The 25,270-nt window shown below is 39.0% G+C and overlaps 2 protein-coding genes across 2 annotated transcripts in view; one reads left to right on the top strand and one right to left on the bottom strand.

Moving 5' to 3' along the window:
• The window catches only part of RPAP2 (RNA polymerase II associated protein 2), an 87,472-nt gene extending 68,494 nt beyond the window's left edge, over window positions 1-18,978 (bottom strand). The window contains 7 exon segments of the mRNA XM_021711514.1: window positions 6,926-7,014; window positions 10,448-10,513; window positions 10,715-10,813; window positions 12,665-12,694; window positions 12,696-12,780; window positions 17,922-17,967; window positions 18,901-18,978. Of these exon segments, the coding sequence (XP_021567189.1) occupies window positions 6,926-7,014; window positions 10,448-10,513; window positions 10,715-10,813; window positions 12,665-12,694; window positions 12,696-12,780; window positions 17,922-17,967; window positions 18,901-18,973 (488 nt within the window). The 5' untranslated portion in view covers window positions 18,974-18,978.
• A 180-nt stretch (window positions 18,979-19,158) lies between these two features.
• Window positions 19,159-25,270, top strand: part of LOC103258694 (glomulin-like) — a gene marked incomplete at its 3' end in the record, with an annotated part of 10,855 nt that continues 4,743 nt past the window's right edge. Inside the window, exons 1-4 of the mRNA XM_008056355.1 lie at window positions 19,159-19,216; window positions 20,083-20,148; window positions 20,558-20,683; window positions 24,194-24,313. Of these exons, the coding sequence (XP_008054546.1) occupies window positions 20,110-20,148; window positions 20,558-20,683; window positions 24,194-24,313 (285 nt within the window). The remainder of the gene's footprint in view (window positions 19,217-20,082; window positions 20,149-20,557; window positions 20,684-24,193; window positions 24,314-25,270) is intronic.

Here is a 25,270-nt window from a genome sequence, read left to right as displayed (position 1 = left end):
GTGGCCGGGAGCGGCCACTGCACTCCAGTCTGGGCAACAGTGAGACTTCAACTCAAAAAAAAGAAAAAAGAAAGAAATATGCTAAATCTACTCTGCCTGTGCTCTATAAGTGGAACAACAAAGCCTGGAAGGCAGCACATCTGTTCACAGAATGGTTTACTGAACTCTTTAAATTCACTACTGAGACCCACTGCTCAGGAAAAAAAAAGATTGTTTTCAAAATATTACTGGTCTTTCACAATGCATTTGGTTACCCAGAAGCTCTGATGGAGATGCATAAGGAGATTAACGTTATTTTTTGTCTGCTAGCACCACATCCATTCTGCAGCCCATGGATCAAATAGTAATTTTGATTTTCAAGTCTTATTACTTAGGACATACATTTCATAAGGCTATGGTTGCCATAAATTGAATGATTTCTCTGTTGGATTTGGGCAAAGTAAATGAAATCCTCTGGAAAGCATTCACCATTCTAGATACCATTAAGATTTGTGGGAGGAAATTAAAATATCAACATTTACAGGAGTTTCAAAGAAGCTGATTCCAACACTCATGGATAACTGAGGGCTTCAACACTTCAGTGGAGGAAGTCACTGCAGACATGGCAAAAACAGCATGAGAACTAGAATTAGAAGTAGAGCCTGAAGATGTGACTAAATTGCTACAATCTCATAATCAAACTTGAACAGATGAGGAGTTGTTTCCTATGGATAAACAAAGATAGTGGTTTCTTGAGATGGAATCTATTCCCGGTGAAGATGCTGTGAATACTGTTGAAAGAGCAACCAATGTTTTAGAATATTCCATAAAGTTGATAAAGCAGTGGCAGGATTTGTGAGAACTGACTCCAATATTGAAAGTAGTTCTGCTATGGGTTAAATGCTATCAAACAGCATGTAATGCTAAAGAGGAATCCTTTTGAAAATAAGTCAATCAATGCATCAAACCATTGTTGTCTTGTTTTAAGAAAGGACCACTGCCAGCCCAAACTTCAGTAATCGCCACCCTGGTCAGAAGCCATCAACATCAAGGCAGGACCCTCCACTGGCAAAAAGAAGGCTAAGATGATTGTTAGCATCTTACAGCAATAAAACATTTTAAGATTAAAGTATGTGTCTTTTTAGACATACTGTTACTACACACCTAACAGACTATATAGTATAAACATAATTTTATATGCATTAGAAAACCAAAACATTCGTGTGACTGTGTTATTGTGATATTTGCTTTATGGTAGTAGTCTGGAATCAGACCTGCAATATCTCCGGGTATGCCCCATTGATATGGTTTAGATATTCATCCCCTCCAAATCTCAAGTTGAAGTATGATTCCCAGTGTTGGAGGTGGGGCCGAGTATGAGGTGTCTGGGTCATAAGGGCAGATTCCTCAGAAATGGCTTGGTTCCATCCTTTTGGTGATGAGTAAGTTCTATTAGCTCACATGAGAGCTGACTGGTTTTTTTTTTTTTTTTTGAGTTGGAGTCTCACTCTGTAGCCCAGACTGGAGTGCAGTGGCCACTTATGGCCACCGCAGCCTCGAACTGCTGGGCTCCGGCGACCCTTCCGCCTCAACCTTCCGAGTAGCCGGAATTACAGGCGTGCGCTACCACGCTCGGCTGATTTTTTAATTTTATTGTAGAGATGAGGTCTTGCCTGCCCAGGCAGGTCTCGAACCCATGGGCTCAGGCAATCCACTCACCTCAGCCTCCCAAAGGCGCGGGATTACAGGCTGAGCCACCGAGTCCGGCTAGAGAGCTGACTGTTTAAAAGTGTCCGGGACCTCCTCCACTCTCTCTTGCTCTCTCTTGTCACATGATGCCTGCTCCCATTCTCCTACCATGAGTAAAAGCTTCCCTCACCAGAAGCAGATTCTGAAGCCATGCTTTTTGTAGAGCCTGCAAAACCGTGAGCAAATAAGCTTATTTTCTTCATAAACTACCAAGCCTCAGGCATTCCTTTTTAGCAACATAGAATCAGCTAATACACTGGCTTTCACAATAATATAAGAAAGACCAAATTGGGTTAAATTCAATATTCTGTTTCCAAATGGTGTGAAAGATCATGATATACCCAAGGATATCAAGTTCAAATTGTTCAGAATATACTCTAGAACATTGCTGGCTTTTCTTCATAATTTAAAAACCTTGATCTAATCCTTTATCAGCCTTCATCTCTATAGACTAGAGTTCAAATTATTAAAGTCAATTACTTTATTCTAAATTCTTGATAGGGACTTTCCTATAAGGTAGTATGTTTCCCTAGTCTTAAATTGATAATTTTAATTTTCATCATTTTGTAAGTAAGACATTTCCTTACTTAGAAAACTTTAACTATAGTAGCAGTGCTAAGGCACAGTTGCCGTAGAACTGTAAGACATCATAAGAAAGGGGAACTTGGAGATTAAATGCAACTTTCTTCTTTTATAAATGAGGAAGCTGAGACCTAATGCTGAGAAGCAGTTTCCTACAGTAAAACAACTGAAAACCTAAGGTAGATCCATCAGAACAGTGCTCTTCAAACTGCAGATCATGACCAATAACTTAAATGGGTTAATACCAGCATTTAAAAAAAGCAACAGAGAAGAAAGTGTCAGAGGCATTTCATGTAGTGAGAATAAATATTGCTTCATGTCACTTTTGCTTCAGTGACATGCATACAAGGGGCAACCCCCCAAATCCAGAATTATCTTTTGGAGAGCAGGCCCCTTGCAGCACAGGCAGCCCCTGCTATGTAAGTTTCTAGGAACCCATCAGCATCAGTGTACCAGGTAGCGCTGTTGTGAGAGGCCACATTCTGCTTCAGTGAATTTTTCTGAGATTCTTTCTACATGTTTGCCCATTTCATGATGGGTGATTTACATGAACAACCTGCCGGCACCAAGCTGAGTGTTCAGCAGTTTTTTACCCACAATGGCATGACCCCCATGCCCCACTCTCCCTGTTCACCCAATCTCACCCCAGCAACAGTTTCTCATTTCCCTGGATGAAAAAAGTCATCAAAGGAAAACATTTTGCCCATGTGGTAAAGGTGAAACAAACACTGGCAGAAGCACTAGAAGGCCACAATTGATGAGTTCAGAAACTTTTTTGAGCAGTGGAAAAAGTGACTCAATAGGTGTATTGCATCCAACAGAGAGTACTTTGAAGATGACTGAAGTCTAAACATGTAAGAATAAATATACAATTTTTTACAAATTTTTTTTTAGTTTCCTCTCATATACTAGATTGTAATGTAAAATGCATTTATTACAGTCAAAAGTAATAGTCAAAAGTTTGGTAGTCATTACAATAAGATATCTAACTTCCTGAATGGATTTTAAATTTTATTCTTCTTTTAAAATTATAATTATAGGGAGGGAGGGGCATACCTCATCAACAAGGGTACCTGCATAATCATCATTTGTATACCTAACCCTGAATTGTACCCCATATCTTTATAATAAAAAATTTTTTTTAATTACAATGATTAAAATTACTATTGAGATGTCATTATTTATTATGCTTACACATTGTAAGCTAATAAAAATATCTCTGCATTAAATACTAAATGTTGCCATTTAAAAGAAGCCATTTTTTCTCCTTTAAAAGATTGGTTCTGAATGTCGTACCCTAGACCATATGTGAACAGACTTTCATTAAAATATCACATTTGGCTGGGTATGGTGGCTCATGCCTGTAACACCAGCACTTTGAGAGGCTGAGGAGGGAGGACTGCTTGAGTCCAGGAGTTTGAGACCAGCTTAGACAACATAGCAAGACCTCATGTCTACAAAAAATAAAAAATTAGCCAGGCGTTGTGGCGTGCGCTTGTAGTCCCAGTTTCTCAGGAGGCTGATACAGTCACTGCACTATAGCCTGGGTGACAGAGTGAGACCCCAACTAAAAAAAAAAAAAAAAAGTCACATTTCTGTAGAGCTTAAATGTGCAACAGCCTTTTGAAATACCAAATCCAGTCGGGCTCGGTGGCTCAGCCTGTAATCCCACGCCTTTGGGAGGCTGAGGTGAGTGAATTGCCTGAGCCCGGGGGGTTCGAGACCCGCCTGGGCAGCGAGACCTCATCTCCACAATAAATTAAAAAATCAGCCAGGCATGGTAGCGTATGCCTGTAATTCCAGCTACTCGGAAGATTGAGGCAGAAGGATCGCCAGAGCCCAGCAGGTCGAGGCTGCGGTGGACGGGAGTGGCCATTGCACTCCAGTCTGGGCGACAGAGTGAGACTCCAACTCAAAAAAAAAAGAAATGCCAAATTCTAGAAGTGTGATCCTCAGTACAGGTCAAAAAAAAAAAAAAAAAAAAAAATCAGTCTCTGTGAAAACACAGTGACCTCTAGTGGATTCATTAAATAACACTGGCATAATCCCCGCCTTTAAGAATTTAAAAATTAAGGAAACACTGATACATCCAGACATAAAAGATACTGAAATGGCTATAAATTGACAAGTGCTATAAATGATTAAGGGCTACGGTTACACTGCACAATGGGATAAAGGCACATTTATGGATTATTCATTAGCTTCTTCTAATCAAGTGGAATATGATGAATAGAATCCTGGTCTCATTCAGAGTCTCTTACCAGTTTAAGAAATACGCTTAATCTTTCTGAGCTTGTTTAATGAGGGGGTTGGATTAAATCTCTCAAAGGACCCTTTCAGCTCTTTCATTATCATTCTTCTTTAATTAATTTTGTACACCAATAGCAGATTAAGTTCTGCTTCAAAACGTGATGGCCCTCCAGTACTTAAGGATTTATCAAATGTAGCACAGCCCCTTGTTACTTACCCATCATTATCTTCTATTTTTTCTCAAAACATTCCCTTTATTTCAAGTGTGCCAATATTCAATATCCTAAATCCACTCCAATGAGTTTATTTTCCTACTTTTGCTTACAGTTTCTCATTATGTAAATTATAACCTTGCTAATTTACATTATAGAACCTCATTAAAGTCAGTACAAACTTGTTTTACTCATGTACTTGTTCTGCCATCCCAGTGACTGTTAAACTCACTGGTTGGGTTTTATATGTACGTGTGTGTATGTGTGTGTGTTGGTAGCCTGCCAGATAAACTCACACTGCACACTTTAAATGTAAATTAAGTTAATTAGTTTAGATTAGGGAAACAAAGGCCATTTTCATCTTTCCTTTTTACTGAGGTAAGGAAGGAGAAAGGTAGAATTTCAAGAACCCCAAATATGGTCAGACATGGTGGCTCTCATCTGTAATCACAGTACTTTGGGAGGTCAAGGCTGGAGAATCGCTGAAAGCCAGGAGTTTGAGACCAGCCTGGGAAACATAGCAAGACTCAGTCTCTAATAGAAAAAAAAAACACCCACAAATTTAAAGTGACAGGGCTTCAAGTTCTGGGAATACACGGACGTTCTGAACATAGGATACTAAGATTTTAGGAAAAGGTTAGAGGGAAGACTTGTTTTATAATTAGCTAAAGAAGTACCAATAACTAAGCTTGACAACAACAGATGGCAGGAAAGGTAAATGATTTGAAGCACTGAAGTAGACATGAGAATGGCACAGAGGGATACATTTTAAGAAGTAAAGAGGCCGGGCTAGATGGCCCAGCCTGTAATCCCAACACTTTAGGAGGTCGAGGTGAGTAGATTGTCTGAGCCTGCAGATTTGAGACCAGCCTGGGCAACTTGGCGAGATCCTGTCTCTACAATAAATTGTATAAAAGGTAATCTAAAAAAAAAAATTAGCTGGGCGTGGTAGCGCACGCCTATACTTCCAGCTACTTGGAAGGATGAGGTGGAAGGATCACTGGAGCACAGCAGGTTGACGCTGGAGTGACCGTGAGTGTGCCACTGCACTCCAGCCTGAACGACAGAGTGAGACTCTAACTCAAAAAAAAAAAAAAAAAAGAAGTAAAGAAAATATCTTTGGAAGCAAAGTTAAGGATTACTTAAGGAAATATTGGTCTTAGTGGGGGAATGGAAAACGTTGCTGTTGGAGAGCTGAGGAGGCAATGGGCAGTTCTGGTGAAAGAAATATTAATAATCAGTAAAATTGATATTAGTTGAACTCAGATTGGTATCATATCACCTTATGCATCAGATAAGACTTTAAGGTGTTTTAGTTTTTTGGGGTTTCTTGGGCAGAGATCTCTAGTTAACTTGCATCTTATTACTCTTATGTTTAATCTTATGTTAAATCATTATGTTTATTTAACATAGATCCGGCTTTACCACAAATAATATTGCCTTGTGTTGTTATAATATACTCTTTCAAATATGAATTTATTTGGGGCATAATCTCATTAAGCCTTTGTTTGGAATTTCTAGGAAATATAGTTTAGTTATCATAGCAATAATTTTATTACCTTTGTTATGTTATTATGCCATTTCACCCTCAATAATACATTTTCTCAACTTTAACATCTAGTAAAATATTGCAAATGTTTAAATATTTCTCAAAAGGCAAAACCCCAGCAATGCCCATATACTTTTTTGTAAAAAAAAATGACTTTTTAATCGGCTACCCTAAAAATTATAAAATATTGTGCTGATTTTAATAAGGATTAAATGAATTAGTAACCTGAACTTTTAACCTTCCTTACAAACAAAATGAGTTCACTTGGATGCCAAGACCCAGTATCTTCTGAAAAAGTTTAACATTCTTACTCCAGGATTGTTGTATTAATAGGATTCATACACATAACTGGCATAGCATGATGCCAGAGTTAAAGTTCTGGTTTTGTGATTTATGTTAAATAAAACAGCAAACAAATTAACATTTGTATGTATGAATTTTCTGATTTTAAGTATAAAATGCCTAAAATATAACCATGTCCCCATAATTTAATTGTATAAAAGGTAACATTCTACCGAAAACTAGACTTATTCTCAGCCTATTGCAAGCAGAAATAAATATTAGCATATATGAACAAATGTGTATACATAATGACTTACGTTACCTTTCTTCTTCTCGAACCCATACTGGAGTTTTAGGAATTTGTGCTTCGAAAAACTTAGATGCTTGGTAACAAAAATTGCTGCAGAAAGACTGAAAAGAACATTATAGACCTAGTTACTTTTCTTATTGTGACGCATAACCTACATACAGAAGAAAGTAATAAAACATAAATAAGTAGTTCAAATAATAAGATGAAAACCTACAAATCTACCACCCAAGGTAAGACAAGGCACAGTCTCTGAAAGCCTCCATGTGCCCACGGCAGCAGCAGCATCCTCCACACACCCGGGAGGTTGTCAACTTGGTGTTAGTCATTCCCTTGCTTTTCTTTAATTTTACCACCTATATACATATCCCCATAAAACATACCATTCAGGCCAGGTGTGGTGACTCAAGCCTGTAATCCCAGTACTTTGGGAGGCAGAGGTGAGAGGATTGCCAGGAGCCCAGGGGTTCAAGACCAGCCTGGACAACTTGATGAGACCATGTCTCTACAATAAATCACAAAAACTAGCCAGGCGTGATGGCATGCGCCTGTAGTTCCAGCTACTTGGAAGGCTGAGGTGGAAGGATCACCTGAGCCCAGCAGGTTGAGGCTGCTGTGACAGTGAGCGTGTCACTGCACTCCAGCCTGGGCGACGGAGTGAGACTCTGATTAAAAAAAAAAAAAATACCATTCAATTTTGTCAATTTATGTTTTTAAGGTTCATTCATGTAGTTGCAGCTTATTCATTTCACAGTGTATTATTTCCAGTGTGTTAGTATATTCCACTTTACTGTTTATAGACATTTGTTTGTAATTTTCTTTATTATCACTACAGTGTTACTAGGAACTTTTTACAATTACATTTCTTAAGTCGTGGTAAAAATGCACAGCATAACATTTACCATTTAGTCATTTTTAAGTATGTATATGGTTCAATGGCACTGTACCTTAATGCTATTGGGCCACCATCACCACCATTCATCTTTAGAATACTTTTCCTTTTACAAAGCTAAAGCTCTACACAATAACTTCCTATTCCCACCTCCAAAGGTGATCACTCTACTCTGTCTCTATGAATCTGACTACTCTGAGTACCTCATATAAATAAAAGCATATAATAACTGTCTTTTTGTGCTGGCTTATTTTACTTAGCATAATGTCTTCAAGCTTCATCCATCTAGTAGCACGTGTCAGAATTTTCTTCTTTTTTTTAAGGTTTTCTAATAATATCCCATTGTGTGTATCCCTTTGTTTACACAGTTATACACATTCCTACACATATATACAGTGTACATGGGTAAGAATTTGTTTAAGGTATATACCAAGGAATATAAAAACTTGGTTATAAAGAATGTGTGAAGCTGACTTTACCAAATAAATGCCATTTCTCAAAACTGTTGTACCAACTTTTATCGTCACCAGCAGTACAAAGAGTTCCTAATATTATCAGATGCTTATAATATTGCTACCTTGGGGGCTGGGAAAACATAACACAATGTGTTTTCTATTTGCTATTTTCCTGATTACTGATAAGATTGAGCATCCTTTTATTAGTCATTCAAGTTCCTTGTGAAAAATGTTTTAAATTAATTTATTTTTTTCTTATAGATTACATGTTCTGGATATAAATCTGCGGGCAGTTATATGTGGGAAACAGAACTTCTGATTTGTGGCTTATCTTTTCATTTTTTTCATTTTTTGGGGTTTTTTGTTTTTTTTTGTTTTTAAAGAGACAGGATCTCACTCTGTTGTCCAGGTTGGAGTAGAGTGGCAGGAGCATGGCTCACTGCAGTCTTGAACTCCCGGGCTTGAACAATCCTCCACCTTGGCTTCCCAAGCAGCTGAGACTATAGGTGTGAGCCACTACGCCCAACTAAATTTTGTAATTTTTTTTGGTAGAGATGGGTGTCTCCCTATGTTGCCCAGGCTGATCTCAAATGCTTAGCCTCAGGAAATCCTCCCACTTTGGCCTCCCAAAGTGCTGGAATTACAGGTGTGAGCCATAGTGCTCAGCCAAGTTTTATATTTTAATGTAGAAATGTTTATCAGTTTTTCCTTCATAATCTTCTATCTCAAGAAAGTCTCTCTACCCTAAGTTTATGGTATCCTACACTGTCTTCAAAAAGTTTACCTATTATATTTAGGTCTTTAAACTACCTAAAATCAGTCTTTGTATGCAGACTGAGATAGGGGTCAATTTTTATATTTCCATCTGGATAACTAATTGTACTAGTACAATTTACTGAAAAAAATCCATCCTTTCTTCACTGATCTACAATACTCCCATTGTCTATATCAAGCATCCATATATGTAGTGAGTCTGTTACTGCCTCTTTACTCTGTTCCATGATTTACTTGCCTAGACTTTTACCAATATGCACTTTTAATTTTTAAATATTCAAGTCTTAATTAAAGCTTAAGCAAATACATTTTTTTTTTTTTTTAGAGATGGGGTCTTGCTATGTTGCCCAGGTTAACATGTATATATGTACAGGTTAACATGTATATATATGTTAACATGTATCATCTTAACCATTTTTAAGTGTACAATTTAGTAGTGTTATATCTTCACTACTTTTAATTTTTTTTGGCTTAACACTTTATATAACAACTATTCAAAGGTCTGGTTTTAAGTTCTATGTATTTCAATCCTTTGTTTTCATGACTGTCATGACTGCAGCTGATTCTTCAGTGAATCAAGGTGCAAGTGGGGCTAGAGATAGACACTGGGTTTATTATAACATCCTATCTACTTTCATGAATATTTATTTTTCAGTTTTTTTTTTTTTGAGTTGGAGTCTCACTCTGTCGCCCAGACTGGAGTGCAGTGGCCGCTCCCGGCCACCGCAGCCTCGACCTGCTGGGCTCCGGTGATCCTTCCGCCTCAGCCTTCCGAGTAGCTGGAATTACAGGAGCGCGCTACCACGCCTGGCTAATTTTTTGATTTATTGTAGAGATGAGGTGTCGCCTGCCCAGGCGGGTCTCGAACCCGTGGGCTCAGGCAATCCACTCTCCTCAGCCTCCCAAAGGCGTGGGATTACAGGCTGAGCCACTGAGCCCGGCTATAATCTGCATCATTGCACTTAACAAAACTAGTAATTTAAAATTCCATCTACCAAAGCTTTTATTAAAATTGAGCTAATGAATTTCTATCTTCCCTGTTATCAGTTGTTCTTGCAAACTAATCAGAAAGTATTGCATTTTGAAATTTTTAACAAAAGAGTTCATTAAGACTTGTTCAGAATTTTTTTTTTTTTTTTTGGTCGGGGATCTCACTGTCACCCAAGCTGGAGTGCGGTGGCATGACCATGGCTCACTGCATCCTCAACCTCCTGGGCTCAGGCAATCCTCCCAACTCAGCCTCCCAAGTAGCCAGCAAACAATTTTTTAATACCTTGACTGAAATATTTACAAATAAAACCAAACTTTTAACATGGCTACTTCCTAGCAGGTAATACTTTAAACAGTTATTTTTAAAATTCTACTTAGTATCAATAAAAATGTAACTGTCACACTGAAAATAGCCTTTAAACTTACCTTTCTTTCAGTAATATCATAGACTTTATTGGTTTTGGTAGAGATTTTATATTTCTGTTTTGGTACCTAAAGAAAAGAAAGTACAGCTTACAAAAGAATTCTAGTGCTAAACATGAATTTTATAAGATTAAGTCATCTACATATCATATATTTGGTCAACCCATGTCATTAGTTCATGACCTCAGGTTTCATTTCTTGTTCTTACCACAAAGCATTTTGCTATTTTTTTTAAAAAGTCAATATGAAAAAAAAAAATTAGTTACTCACAATTCCCAGTCTCTTCTGACATAAAGGATAACCACAGAGTTTGATAATAGAGCGTTCATCCACAACATCGCTGTAATGAGCAGGCGTGATGAACTTCCCCTACAATGAAATGAGAGGAACATTTCCTCCCAGATTAATAAAAAAATTCATTAATCAGCTCTCTTACCTCATTAATCTCATATGAAAACACAGGGATAGTAATAGTACCTGCACTTCATAAATCTGATGTTAGAATTAGAGGAGAAAAGTAAAGCACCCAGAGAAGTGCTTCATATATATAGTAAGCATTAAAAAACATTAGTCAATATTAAAAACAGAAACAAAATTTCTGCCACAGTAAACTATGCATATCTGTAGATTATACAGCTTATGAAATAATTCTGAAGCAGGAGGAAGAAGTGGTGCTATAGCTATGCCGAAGCTAAATGATGACAGCATCTTTTATTTTTAAAGTATTATTGAAAAAATAAACTAAATCACAGAAGTAAAAAATACAATTTTACCTATTTTTTAAAGCACAATCTCTAAAAACAAAGTATTTCAAAAGTGTCACTATGACTCCTGAACAAATTTTGTGCAAAAATCTTCCCACTTCTGAAATAACCATAAAGAATGGTGAGGTGATGGTTAGTTATAAGCTAACACCAAATATTTCCCTTTGACATTTTCATGTTTAAATAATCTCAGCTCATGTTTCATAACTTTGAGATATTTTTGAACAAGGTTTTCTGTTTTCCCAGGGACTGAAACACTTTTTACTGAGAGTGATATAAGTTTTATGTTTTATATGAAGCATATTTGATTTGTCTTTGTCTTCTTTGGGGTTATCACATATACAAATTCTGATGCAGTTACCTATATCAATTTAAATATTGTCATGTTCACATTCCAGTTTAGGGAAAAAATCTCTGAACCACACTAAGAATTATTTTTCCTTAGAAACTCCGAGTTTTGCTTTTTTTCTCTTAAGGACTATAAAACTGTTAAAAAAAAAATTTTTTTTTTTTTGAGTCTCACTCTGTCGCCCAGGCTGGAATGCAGTGGCACACTCACAGTCACCCTAATGTCGACTTGCTGGGCTCCGGTGATTCTTCCACCTCAGCCTTCCAAGGAGCTGGAACTATAGGCACACACTACCACGCCCAGCTAATTCTTTTTTTTGATTTATTGTAGAGACAAGGTCTCACCAAGTTGCCCGGGCTGGTCTTGAACCTGCAGGCTCAGACAATCCACTTGCCTCGGCCTCCCAAAGTGCTGGGATTATAGGCTGAGCCACCAAGCCTGACCTAAAAATTTTTTTTATAAAGATTATAATTTCTTGTTTTATGTTAAGTCACAAACTATTTATTTTAAAGGTTTTAAAAATATCAAAATTGATGGAATTACATTAACAAAAATAATAATCTTCTGTTATTTAAAACAGCACAACACAGAATACAGAAAACTTACAATGTGATCACAAGTACAAACAAGAAAATCGAGTGATATTAGCAGATTGGTTACAACTAAGGGTAAAACATACTTGTTCTTCTTTTTTCTTGGTCATTGACAATAATTGTAAGTATTTATGGGGTATTAAGTGATGATTCAACACATGTACACACTGTGAAATGAGCAAATCAGACTAATTAACATATCCATCACCCCATATATTTATAATTTCTTTGTGGTGAGAACACTTAAAGTCCACTTTTTTAGAAATTCTTAAACATACATTATTAACTATCGTCATCTTGATGCGTACTTGCTATTCTTCATTAGTATATTTAAATTTAAAGTCATTATACAATAAGGATTGCATGATAGTTGCTCTTTTAAAATATATGGATATAGCATATTACCTGCATTACCTGAGAACAGATTCAAAGATGTTAGTAATGCAAAGTTTCATGTTGCACAGATTTAAAGATGTTATATTACAAACTAACAATCTGTCAACTTAACACATACACATTCCATTAAGAATTCTTCTGTAATATTTTTCTTCTAAAAGCTGTTCAACAATACGTAGAGCTTTTCTCTCAAACTCAATCTTCTTTCTCACAGCTGCTTCTAGCTCTGCTTTCCTAAAATTTGAATGAGAGAGTTAATCTACTTTTAAGCCTCATGTCCAATATTCCATGTCATAAAAATACAACACTAATCTAACTGACATATTGCCACTTTAATTTACATTTGCTAACACTATTACTTTGATCCAATATTTTTCAAAAAGGAAACAAACTACTTGTTGCACTGTATATATAGAAGTCTGTCATACAGGATTATTTCCAGGGCTCAGAGCACAAGGAAGACTCCCACAGAAATAAAAATGAGTTGAAATTTTGTTTGCCATTTTAGCTCTTACTCTATCACTCCCTTGTGTATCTAAACAGAGAGGGTTTCCTTTGATAAGGAGCCAGAAATCAGCACAGATTAGAGGGAAACAAGATGACTTTGGCTGTTCTTACCAAATACTAAAAGTTAACTTATGTTTCAGTTTAACAGGACATAGTCATATTTGCAAAGAAGTGTCTAGTTTTGTTGTAAAGTCTTGTCAAATAACTATAATGATATGAATGTGTGGTTTAGGAAAGTAAAAATCTTGCCAGGAGGGCCTGTCCTTGTCACCAGTGGGACTCCTGTCAGCCTTTGCTGGCCCCTACAGATTAAGGAACATAAAACCGAAGGCTGGTTGGGCGCAGTGGCTCCCCCCTTTAATCCTACCACCCTGGGAGGCAGAGACAGGAGAACAGCTTTAGCCCAGGAGTTTGAGACCAGGCTAGCCAACATAGCAAGACCTCGTCTCAACAAAAAGTCAAAAATTAGCCAGGCATGGTGGCATGGGCCTGTAGTCTCAGCTACTTGGAAGAGTGAGGTGGAAGAACTGTCTGAGCCCAGGAGGTCAAAGCTGTGGTGAGCCATGAGCGTGCCACTGCCATGTCCAAGTACCACTGCAAGTTAATTACACTGGGGTCTCTGAGGATGGAGCCTGGATATTGGTATTTTCTTAAAAGTGCCCAGATAATCTATTCCACAAGGGTGAGAATCACTGCCACAGGACCAAAGATATTAATCATCTTGGTGACTTATTCACACCATTTCTGTCTAGCTTCTACTTGCTTATCAGAACTACCTATTCTGACCTCCTGGACCTTGACCTGGCTCTCACATCTAGACCTAGAATGTACTCATCTTTTCTTCCTATTGACTTTCGAACTATAGAATTGCCTAGAGCAGTATGTTTTACAAACAGTTTGGTATACTGACACAGTTTTGCCAAAAATTTATTTTGCCAAGTATGGACATTAAAGCAAGGAATCTAGCAACTAACACCTATTCTTCCATCAGTCCATAAAAGCCTTTTTTTTTTTTTTTGTCAGAGTCTCACTCTGTTGCCCAGGCTGGAGTACAGTTGGCACGCTCATGGTCACCTCAGCCTCAACCTGTTGGGCTCAGGCGATCCTTCTGCTTCAGCCTTCCAAGTAGCTGGATCTACAGGTGCGCGCTACCACCCCCGGCTTATTTTTTAATGTATTGTAGAGACAAGGTCTCACCAAGTTGCCCAGGCTGGTCTCAAACCCCTGAGCTCAGGCAATCCTCTCACCTCAGACTCCTGAAGTGCTGGGATTATAGGCTTGAGCCACCACACCCAGTCCATAAAGGTCATTTTTATAGTAAAAAAAGTATATGAGAGGGAACCCAAAAAACCTAGAATTTATTTATTGAAAATTGTGTATTTATTCTTACATGTTTTAACTTCTCTCACCTTCAAAGTACTTTCTGTTTGATGCAATAAACCTATCAACACACTTTTTTCACTGCTCAAAACAGTTTCTGAACTCATTCATGTTGATGCCTTTTAGTGCTCTGCTGTTTTTTTGTTTCATCTCTTCCACATGGGAAAACATTTCCGTTTGAGGACTTTTTTCATCCAGAGAAACACAAAAAAAGTCGCTTAGGGTAAGACTGGGTAAATAGGGAGGGTGAGGCATGGGAGTCCTGCTGTTTTTGGTCAAAAACTGCTGAACACTCTGCAGGGTGGGGGCAGGTGCACTGGTAAATCATCCATCATGAAATGGGCAAATGTGTTGAAAGAATCTCCACAAAAAAAGAATTTATCATAGCCTGGGCGACAGAGTGAGACTCCAACTCAAAAGAAAAAAAAAATTCACCATGCCGCCTCTCATAATAACACTAGTTGGTATACTGATGCCGATGGGTTCCTAGAACACTTACTAGTGGGAAAAGCCCTCTCCTTGTAAAACATATAAACACAGGTTAAATGGCAGTTCTTTATACTGAATACATTTAGCTTCATGAAAACTCATTATCTTATTTTTCTCATTCTGCTGCCTACCAATAAAAAGTATATCCTGTACTAAGATCAGTACACAGTCCATACTAAGGAATAGCTGATTCAAGCCAACTACCTCAACTTGCAGTAATAGCCACACTTCTCACCTAGAGCTACTTTCTGGAGTAGACAGCCTTGTCTCACTGTTGCCCGCTGTCCCAAATGACAACAGGCAGCGTGATATATAGGAGCAGTTCTCGTTTCTGTCTTAGGACTCCTTTATACTCTTAAAATTAGAGATTTTGCTTACATGGATTATATCTGTCAATATGTATCACATTAGGATTAAAACTGAGAATGTAAAAGCACTTGTTAATTCATTTAAATAATAACCTATTACATGTTAATATTTTAAATGAAAAAAGTCAGTGAGAAGAGTGGACTTGTTTGCATTTTTGCAAGTTTCTTCATCGTCTGTCTTAATAGTATTCAGCTAGATTGAATACAGAAGTATTTTTCAGTGGGAATAAATGTATACAGAGTCACGCTGTTAATAGCCATTTGGTTACTCCTATGGATTTTTTTTTTTTTTTTTTTTTGAGATGAGGTCTTACTATGTTGCCCAGGCTGGCTTCGAAATCTTAGGCTCAAGCGATCCCTCCATCTCAGCTTCCTGAGTAGCTGGGACTACAGAAGGGTGCGTGCCTGACCTCCCAGAGATTTTACTTTTCATCAGAAGAATCAGATCCCCATGGATTTTTAAGTTTTGATATCTTGGGTGATCTACTTAAAATACATTTCAGCTATCTATATTCCTCAAATTGTAGGAAATATAATCTTCCCAGATGTGTGGTCAGATCAGGGTTGAGGAGAATTGCAAATTATCATCAAAATCAATATTAATAAACTTAATCATTTAATACTTCCTAAAGTCAAGTCTGTATAATCATACTGCTCCACAGAGAAATATTACCTAAAACAGATCTCAAATCCATTTGGTTTTACCATCTCTAGGTGATCACTATCCCTAACATTTTTTTTTTTTGAGTCAGGTTTTCACTCTGTAACCCAGGCTGGATTGCGGTGGCTCAGTCACAGCTCACCACAGCCTCAGCCTCCTGGGCTCAGGCAATCCTTCCTCAGCCTCCTGAGTAGTTGAGACTACAGGCGAGCACCACCACATCTGGCTAATTTTTTCATTCTTTGTAGAGATGAGGTCTCACTATGTTGCCCAGCCTGGTCTTGAACTCCTAGGCTCAAGTAATTCTCCTGCCTTGGCCTCCCAAAGTGCTGGGATAAATCTCAGCACTCCATTACTTAAAGTTCTCCCAGTTGTACTCAGAAAATGTAAGCTTCTCATCATAGCCTACTAGGTACTATATGAACAGAATTCTTCTATGCTTCTTTCCTCCTCTGTTCAGAATATTGCACACCACCCTAGGAGTCTCCCCTTTCATTGAATTGGCCAAGTGTTTTCTTGTCTCAGGATCTTTACACAGTCATCTCTGGCTGGAGGTCTCTCCTTACTACTCTTTGGTTAACACCCACTTAGCCTTGAGGATTCAACTTAATTAATACTTCCCTGTAGAACCCACAGCCAACCTTCCTGCCAGGCCTAACTAAATTGGACTCCTGTTATTCCTCCTTATAATGTCATGGTCTTTTCCTTTATAGCACTTAACACAATTTGTGATTCTGTATCTATCTGTGCTAATTAACCAATTAATTTATTATTATTATTATTATTATTTTTTTTTTTTTGAGTTGGAGTCTCACTCTGTCGCCCAGACTGGAGTGCAATGCCACTCCCGGTCACACAGCCTCAACTTGCTGGGCTCCGGCGATCCTTCCATCTCAGCCTTCCAAGTAGCTGGAACTACAGGCACGTGCTACCACGCCTGGCTAATTTTTTGATTTATTGTAGAGATGAGGTCTTGTCAAGTTGCCCAGGCAGGTCTTGAACCCGTGGGCTCAGGCAATCTACTCACCTCGGCCTCCCAAAGTGCTGGGATTACAGGCTGAGCCACTGAGCCCAGCAATTTATTATTATTGAGTTGGAGTCTCACTCTGTCGCCCAGGCTGAAGTGCAGTGGCACGCTCATGGCCACTGCAGCCTCGGCCCACTAGACTTAGGCGATCCTTCCTCCTCAGTCTTCCAAGTAGCTGGAAATACAGGCATGTGCCACCACGCCCAGCTAATTTTTTGAATTATTATAGAGACGAGGTCTCACCAAGTTGCCCAGGCTGGTCTCGAACCCCTGGGCTCAGGCAATCCTCTCACCTCGACCTCCCAAAGTGATGGGATTACAGGCGTGCACTACTGCACCCAACTTGACTCATTATTTTTACTTCTCTGTTCCACTGGACAAGAACTGTGTATATTCTGTTTAACACCATATCCTCAGGGCCTAACATAGGCCTGAAATATCTTATACTTAATAAACAATTTTTGAAAGAATGAGTAAATTAAGACCAAAGCCAATATAAGATTAGCGAGTCTTCACAAAAGAAAAAATCAAAGCCATATACAAATATATTTTTAATCTCCTTCATAAACTACCCCTATTCATGACATGAGATATCTTGCCTTTTTGGAACCAATAAACATTACAGAACAGCTTTTGATAAAAATCTGGACTTGATGTGACAAAGAAGAGAAAAAGTTTCTTGGAGTGTTGAGAGAAACATGGACAGCGAGTCTCTGGCATATAAAGCAATAAAAGGAGAGTGTACTTGAAAAGGTGAGAAGGGAACAACCTGTTTGATTCAGGAATGCTTGTAGAGAAAGAATTTGTAGTGCTTCCCAGATCTTCCTCTTCCTTCTCATAATAAATTTCTCTTTAAAAAAGAAACTGCTATTGTTTTATAATTGGCTCAATTGCTATGAGATAAATAGGTAAGTGAACGCAGTTGTCCAAGAAGTTCTTATACCTTTTAGAAGCATCTTCTTGTTTTGAGGTACTTTTTTGTTTAGTACCTGCAATAAAAAATAGTACAGTCATGAGCCACATAATGACAAGTCCATAGACGATGGATGCATATTCACAGTGGTCTCATAAGATTATAATGCCATATTTTTACTTTTCCTGTTAGATACATGAAATACTTAACACATTGCATCTGCCTGCGGGTACTCAGTACAGTCACATGCTGTGCAGGTTTGCAACCTCGAAACAACAGGCTATACCATATACCATATGGCTCAGGTGTGTCGTAGGTTGACATCTAGGTTTGTGTAAATACACACTATGATGTTTGCACAACTGTGAAATCGCCCGAAGACACCTTTCTCAGCATGCAGCCCCGAAGTCAAGCCTACACCAACACACTAGGTACAGGATAGATTCCTGCCCAAACTGCAGACCATCTTTTCTTCTTGTCCACACATTTTATTTCCAATCTTGTGTGCAAATCAAAATGAAAACAGGGAGGGAATCAAATTTGTTTGCAAATTATTACTCTCTGATTTTTTTGGTTAAAATGCATCTCTCTGGGGACTGAATTTTTCTCCTCTATCATAGTTGCTTAGTTGATTAAGCGTGTCTGAAAATCTGAAATTTGGGTGACTTTAGGGACACCTCTCTTCGTCCCCTACATGTTCACTCTCGGGGTCGGAGGGAAGGGAGGATCCGGCACTAAGCAGACTGGAAGGAGGGCAGGTCTGGGCCGCTGCTCCGGCCCCTGCCCGCTCTGGGGACCCCAGCTCGGGGCTCCCAGCACCTCCCTCCTCTTGGATGCTGGGGCCACAGCTCCCACTCAGGGAGGTCCGGTCCGAGGACGGCGGGGCTGTTCTCGGCCTTCTCCACCGCGGAGAAGCCCGGCCCTTCAGGAGCGCCCGCGCGCCTGGGTCAGGCACTTGGTCGGGGACCAGTTCTCAGGGTGCAAAAGCGGAAGAGGCCCTCGATCTTACCTGCGGCGTTTCGAGAGGGGTGGGGAGCCTGGACCTTTCGGCCGGGCGAGCGCGGCGGAGGCCCCTCAGCCATGGGGCTCGTCGTCGGCGGGTCGGACGCCCGCTCTGACGTCAGCCCCGAGGCTCCTCCTTCTTACGCGAGGCGCGAGGCGGGGCCGGGGGCGGGGCCCGGAGAGTGGCTTAGTGGGGCGGGGCCGGGGGCGGGAGCGGGCCCGGAGAGCGGCCTGCGCGGGGCGGGGCCGGGGGCGTGGCCAGGAGAGCGGCCTGCGCGGCCCGAGAAGGTGGTAGCGGCCGAGGGGGTCGTGGCGTCTGGCGGGTGAGTGGGGCTGGTGGAGAGGTCCGGGGGGCTCGGGTCTCGCGGCTGGCGGTGAGCCGCGGTGGATTAGACGCCGCGGGCCGACTGGGTCGCGCGAGGTGGTGGGGCCCGACAGCCCGGGCGAGCAGGAATCGGGAGAAATGGCCTCCTCTGGATGCCGGCCGCACGCGCCCAGGGGTGTTATCTCCCGAGCGCGCTGCTGGGAGGACCAGGCTCACCCGCGCCCCTGTGGGGGCCGAGGGTCCAACCTTCCCGCCGGCAGAAACGAGGGTCTGCGGGAGCGGAACGCCGCTGTCCTGGGCGCCGCCGGTTGCCTTGTCTCCGGATGATAACGTGATTTCACTGACTGCATTGATTGACTTTGGGGACTGCAACTCTTAGAGAGAAAACGGGGTGCAGGGCATCTGAACCTCACCTCCTGTGGATGACCTAAGTTGTGTTGCATCCCAACTTCTGTTATCCCCTGATGAGTAGAATTTTGATTTCAGGCCCACCTTTCGGAAAATTTTTCCAGAAGAGAATACTTTGCCCATTTAAAGCCCTTTAGTCAGTATTTTCTCGCCCCTTGGGAGTGAGTGCTCTAGAGGGCTTTTCTTCTTTTCTTCAAGTTATCTTTCAAAATGCTTCTAGAAGACTTAAACGATGCAATAGGAGCGTTTAAAAAACGTTTTGGTTTTTTTTTAATTTAAAAACTTTATTTTCTTAGGTGAAAAGTACTAATATTCAGTAAGAACATTTCAACTTTAAAACTTTAAATTTTCTTTATTTTGTTTACTAATCATTTATCAGAATGAAACATAACTTATGAATACTTGAATGTAATATCACCTGTGGTTAACAGTGTGTTCTATATTCGTGCATTTCAGCATCAAAATTAGAAAAAATAACTAAGAATGGCTGTGGAGGAACTTCAGTCTATAATAAAGAGATGTGTAAGTATTTTTTTCTTTTTGTAAAATTAAATACTTTCCAAAATACGAAAATGACTCAGATTAATTTTTAATTATATTTGTGGGAACTCAAATTGTGCATCTTCTTTAATCCCTGCTTGTTTTGACCTGAAACTAGCATGAGGGCAGGAAGGCAGATCAGATTATTTCTCCAGGTGACACACTTGTCTAAATAACATTTTAAATTTATTATTCTGATCCTTTTCATAGGTTTCTTTTGTATATTAGACTTCAAGATCATTCATTAATTTATTAGGATAGTCCTAATTGTCATAGATGTGTTTATGCTAAATTTTTCTGGAATGTACACATTTCCTTTTTTTTAGTGAGATAAGATAAATCAAAAAGTTATTGTATTTCATTTTTATTTGCATACTTTTTTTTTTGCCAGCAAATCCTAGAAGAGCAAGACTTTAAAGAAGAAGATTTTGGTCTATTTCAGTTAGCTGGCCAAAGATGCATAGAAGAAGGGCACATCAACCAGCTATTAGAAATTATTCAAAATGAAAAGAATAAGGTAAGTACAGTCTTGGTGTTCACTTTTCAGTCTTTACTAAGAAAGAGTATAATCACATGATACTGTTCATCCATTCCTTTATCCATCAGACATTTAAGAATTAACTTAAATTTTCACAGTAGTAAACTGGAAAACAAGAAGGCAATTGGGACTATTCATATACTTGAAGGTGCTTATAGTCTGGTAGAAGAGATAAATATGTAAACAACTAACAATACGAAGGCAGAATAAATGAAATAAATGCTGTAGTTGAAGGAAAGGGCTTTAGAAGGAACAGGACTACTTCTGGTTTAGGGGATCAAAAAGTGGCATTTGAAGCATTAGTTTATATTGAGAAGTATTGGGGGACTAGATAATCATTTTTGGTGATCAGCCCATTCTTCTCCAGCCAAATGGGTATGGAAAACCAAATTTTAAGTAAAACGGTATTTTATGTGCATACAACCAGAATAGGGGGAGAGCTGAATATCCTTATTAGCCAGTATCATCTAGTTACAGTAGTCAATCATTCTGTACAATAGGAAAGGATCTTGTTTGTGGATAAGGACCAACTTTTTTCTGGGATGCAGTGTTGGCAAGACACTGCCAAATTTTGTGTTGTTGGGCTCCCCTCATGAGTATAAGGAAGGCCATCTTTCTAGGGACATGCTCTTTCTTCAATTATAGTGCTAATTATTTATATAAAAGTTTTCTTGGTATCACAGTGTAGTCATGCTGGCCTATTTTTCTGTCCAGGGCACCTTGATTGGATTCGGGGGATTCTTGAATCTTTAATTGCACGTTGTTAAATTTTCACAGTAGTAAACTGGAAAACAAAAAAGGAATTAGGAATATTCTTATACTTGAAGATGCTTACAGTCTGGAGGAGAGAGAAACGTGTTAACAACCCACAATAAGGCAGAATAAATGAAATGCTACATTTGAAGTAAAGAGCTTTAGAAGGAGCAGAACTAAGACTTATCTTAGTCAATAAGTTCAAATGACTTATTTCTTTTTCATTAGAAAAATCAGAACATTTTGCTTAATTTTATTTTTGATATGTGTTTATGATACTTTATAGCCCCCAAGATAGTGCATTTTATGTTTTCTTTAACTCTTGTTTTTTTCCAATTGCATTCTTCAAGGATAACCTTTGAGAATACTTAGCTTTTAGCTAATAATAATACAATTCATGTATTGAGTATTTACTATGTGCCAGATGCTGTCTTGAGTGCTTTACATCTATTAACTTAATTAACCTCTTCAGAGTCTCGTAAGGTAGGTCCTGCCATTAAATTCATTTTGATTGAAAAGTTTTAAATGACTTGCCCCAAAATAACTCGGTTTTTATGTGGCATCTGGATTCAGACTTGTATAGCATGGTTTCGGAGAGCTCTTAACCTCTCTACTTTACCTCGGGTTGGCACTGTGTAGCACTTGCAAGGAAGTTTTAGGGTAGAATGGAGGAGACTGCGGAGGTGAGAGAGGGTAAGGCATCAAAGATTATTGGGTTTCTGGCCTCTGAAAGGATAAGATACGATATCCTAAACAGAAAAAGGCAGTCTAAGCAAAGAAGAAAGTTTCCTGAAGGCAGACAAGTGGATTGACTTCTAGAAATTTTGAGTTTAAGATGCAGCAGGCAATTGCAGATTTTGAGTTCAGTAGATATATAGGAGATTAAGATGTTGATCTATCCATGACTACTAAAAATTAGGTAATTGAAGCATTGAGAGGGAAAAACAAAGAGAATTTGCCTGAGTTCATAGTAAAGGGGACAGAAGGGAAGAGGCCCAAGATCCCATCTTGAGGAATTTAAGGAACAAGTAGGGAAAAAGCGGCCTGCCAAAGAGATGAGGGTCAGCACCACATCAGTGAGGCAGAAGGAAAGGGAAATGTAATCAAGTTGTTTGTCAGGCATTGCATGCCTGAGTGTTTTATTTTTAGCATACTTCCAAATGCTAATAGGATAGATTTAAGCATAGTGAGACTTAGTCTTAAAAGCTTAAGAATCACTTTTGTGGTGTGTGGTTGACTGAATGCAAAGGTTTAGATTTTGACAAGATGATGTTCCAAACTGACTACAATTTAATTTTCTTGCCAGGTGACAGTATTGAGATTGATAAAGATTTACTATTATCTTTATAAGAGCAAATTAAAGAAAAAAATTTTATTTATTATTATTTTTTGAGTTGGAGTCTCATTCTTATTGCGCAGGCTGGAGTATAGTGACACGATCATGGCTCACTGCAGCCTGACCTGCGGTACTCAGGCAATCCTTCTGCCTCAGCCTCCTAGGTAGCTGAGACTACAGGTGCATGCCACCACACCTGGCTAATGTGTTTATCATTTTTTTGTAGAGATGAGCTCTCACCATGTTGCTCAGGCTGGTCTTGAACTCTTGGTCTCAAGTGATTCTCCTGTCTCAGCCTCCCAAGTGCTGGGATTACAGGTGTGAGCCACCGCACCGGCCAAAAATTTTTTAATAAAAAAGACTTACTATTAATCTGCTTCGTGAGAGAGAAAGACCACATTCATATAACTTTTATTAGAGTATTTTTATAATTGTTCTCTGATATTACTTGTCATTATTAATCTCTTTATAAATTAAACTTTGTCATAGGTATATATGTGTAGAAAAAAGCATAGGGTTTAGTACTGTTCACAGTTTAGGTATCCACTGGGGGTCTTGGAACATACCCCTACAGATAAGGGGGTCTACTATACTCTTTCCACTACCTTTATTATTTTATAAGGCTTGAGTCAGGATGAGGTAGTATAGGTGTCATTTTGTCTTTTTTCTAAGTCTGCTTTTTAAAGAATGAGCCTAGAATGTAAACTCCATGAGGATAGAGCTCTTATCTGATGTGTTCTTATCTGTGTGCCTTACTATTCTAGCACCTAGAATATTACCTAGCATATGCTTAAAAATACTGATGAGTAAAAGTACTAAGCAGGCCAGAGAAGTGGAGTACATTGTTGATACTTTTCAAAATCAGTGGTTTTGACAATGAATGGGAAGCACTAATTATAAACGTTTACTTGTGGTAAGCATGCTGAAATATCTTTGAAAATAGGAGCAACTTGTATGTAGGAAAGAAAATTATTGAAGTTGCATCCTTTTATGTAAATTAGACAGTGAGGAACTTTAAAAGGTGCATGAGCATTGGCTAGATTTCTTTAGGAACCAGAGGAGCAAAATTCTCTGTGGAAGCTAAGTACTTACTCATATTAAGCAAGTTAGCTCTCTTGTTGGAAACTATTAAAAGAGGAACTATTTAAATCCTGGGAAAGACCAACTTACCTGATAAAAGTGAAGACCCTTGTGCTTTTCCTGAGTGAATATTAAAAACCATTTAAAAATGTTGATATCTGTTCGCAGCCAACCCTAGAAAGTCTGGGGTGAAATGTCATAGGCCTCCTGTGTCTTGTCTTCCTATTTCAGAGAAAATTCTACACTCTTCCAAGTAGGAAAGCACACTGTGAGAGTCCTGTAGATGGCAATGTTTGCTTTACTCTGAAAATATTTTACAGGTCATCATCAAGAATATGGGTTGGAATCTTGTTGGTCCTGTTGTTCGACACCTTTTATGTAATGATAAAGAAGATGATAAAAGAAAAGTTTATTCTTTGATGCTTGATTTATTGGTAGAGGTAAGTTAACAAAGCTAGTTCTCTTTGTCATAACAGACAGCCATATAATTCCCCTTAATATTTATTGTTTGGTAAGAAAGCTTTTAGTTCATGAAAAGGCATGTAGAAAGGAACTCTTTGGATAAAAGACCCAGTGTTATTGACAGGATGGCAATTTTGTTTCAACATTTCCCAAATTTTCTGTATATGAGAATGATCTAACCTCATGTAGGACCTACTGATTCATAATTTCCAGGGAGAGACCTGAGAAGCTAAATTTAACAAGCAGCTTTATTGTATAGGTGTGAAATTCATAGTTTAGAAAGGTAGTTCAAGGCCACACTGATCTTTTGACAACACTGGAACTAGAATTAAATCTCCATGCCTTCCTCTGTAGTAGTTTCCCTAAAAGGGGAAAAACAAAAAACCAAAACTGGATCAGTGGGAGTAGGAATAGGGGATAGAGTTGTAACTGACAACCTTAGAAAAAGACCCTTGTATAAAGTTAGGTAGAGTTAAAAATCAACATAGTGACCGGGCTTGGTGGCTCAGCCTATAATCCCAGCACTTTGGGAGGCTGAGGCGAATGGATTGCCCGAGCCCGCAGGTTCAAGACCAGCCCAGGCAACTTGATGAGACCTTGGCTCTACAACAAATCAAAAATTAGCTGGGCGTGGTAGTGCGCACCTGTAGTCCTGGCTACTTGGAAGGCGAGCAGAAGGATCATTGGCACCCAGCAGGTCGGCTCTGGGGTGGCTGTGAGAGTGCCAGTGCACTCCAGCTTGGGTGACAGAGTGAGACTCCAACTCAAAAAAAAAAAAGTCAATATAGTAACTAAGAAAGATAAATTCTGAGAAAAAGGACATTATAAGAAACGACTTGGAGATCAGTGTAAATATACACAATATATACTTGGAAAGAGAGAGCTCCATCTAGATAGGTTATTGATTATGAGGGCTTTTTTTTTTTTTTTTTTTT

Source organism: Carlito syrichta, unplaced genomic scaffold (genome assembly GCF_000164805.1).
Source record: "Carlito syrichta isolate Samal-C Ts95f unplaced genomic scaffold, Tarsius_syrichta-2.0.1 Scaffold302330, whole genome shotgun sequence".
NCBI classification, from domain to species: domain Eukaryota; kingdom Metazoa; phylum Chordata; class Mammalia; order Primates; family Tarsiidae; genus Carlito; species Carlito syrichta.
This window is presented reverse-complemented; position numbering and strand designations above follow the sequence as displayed.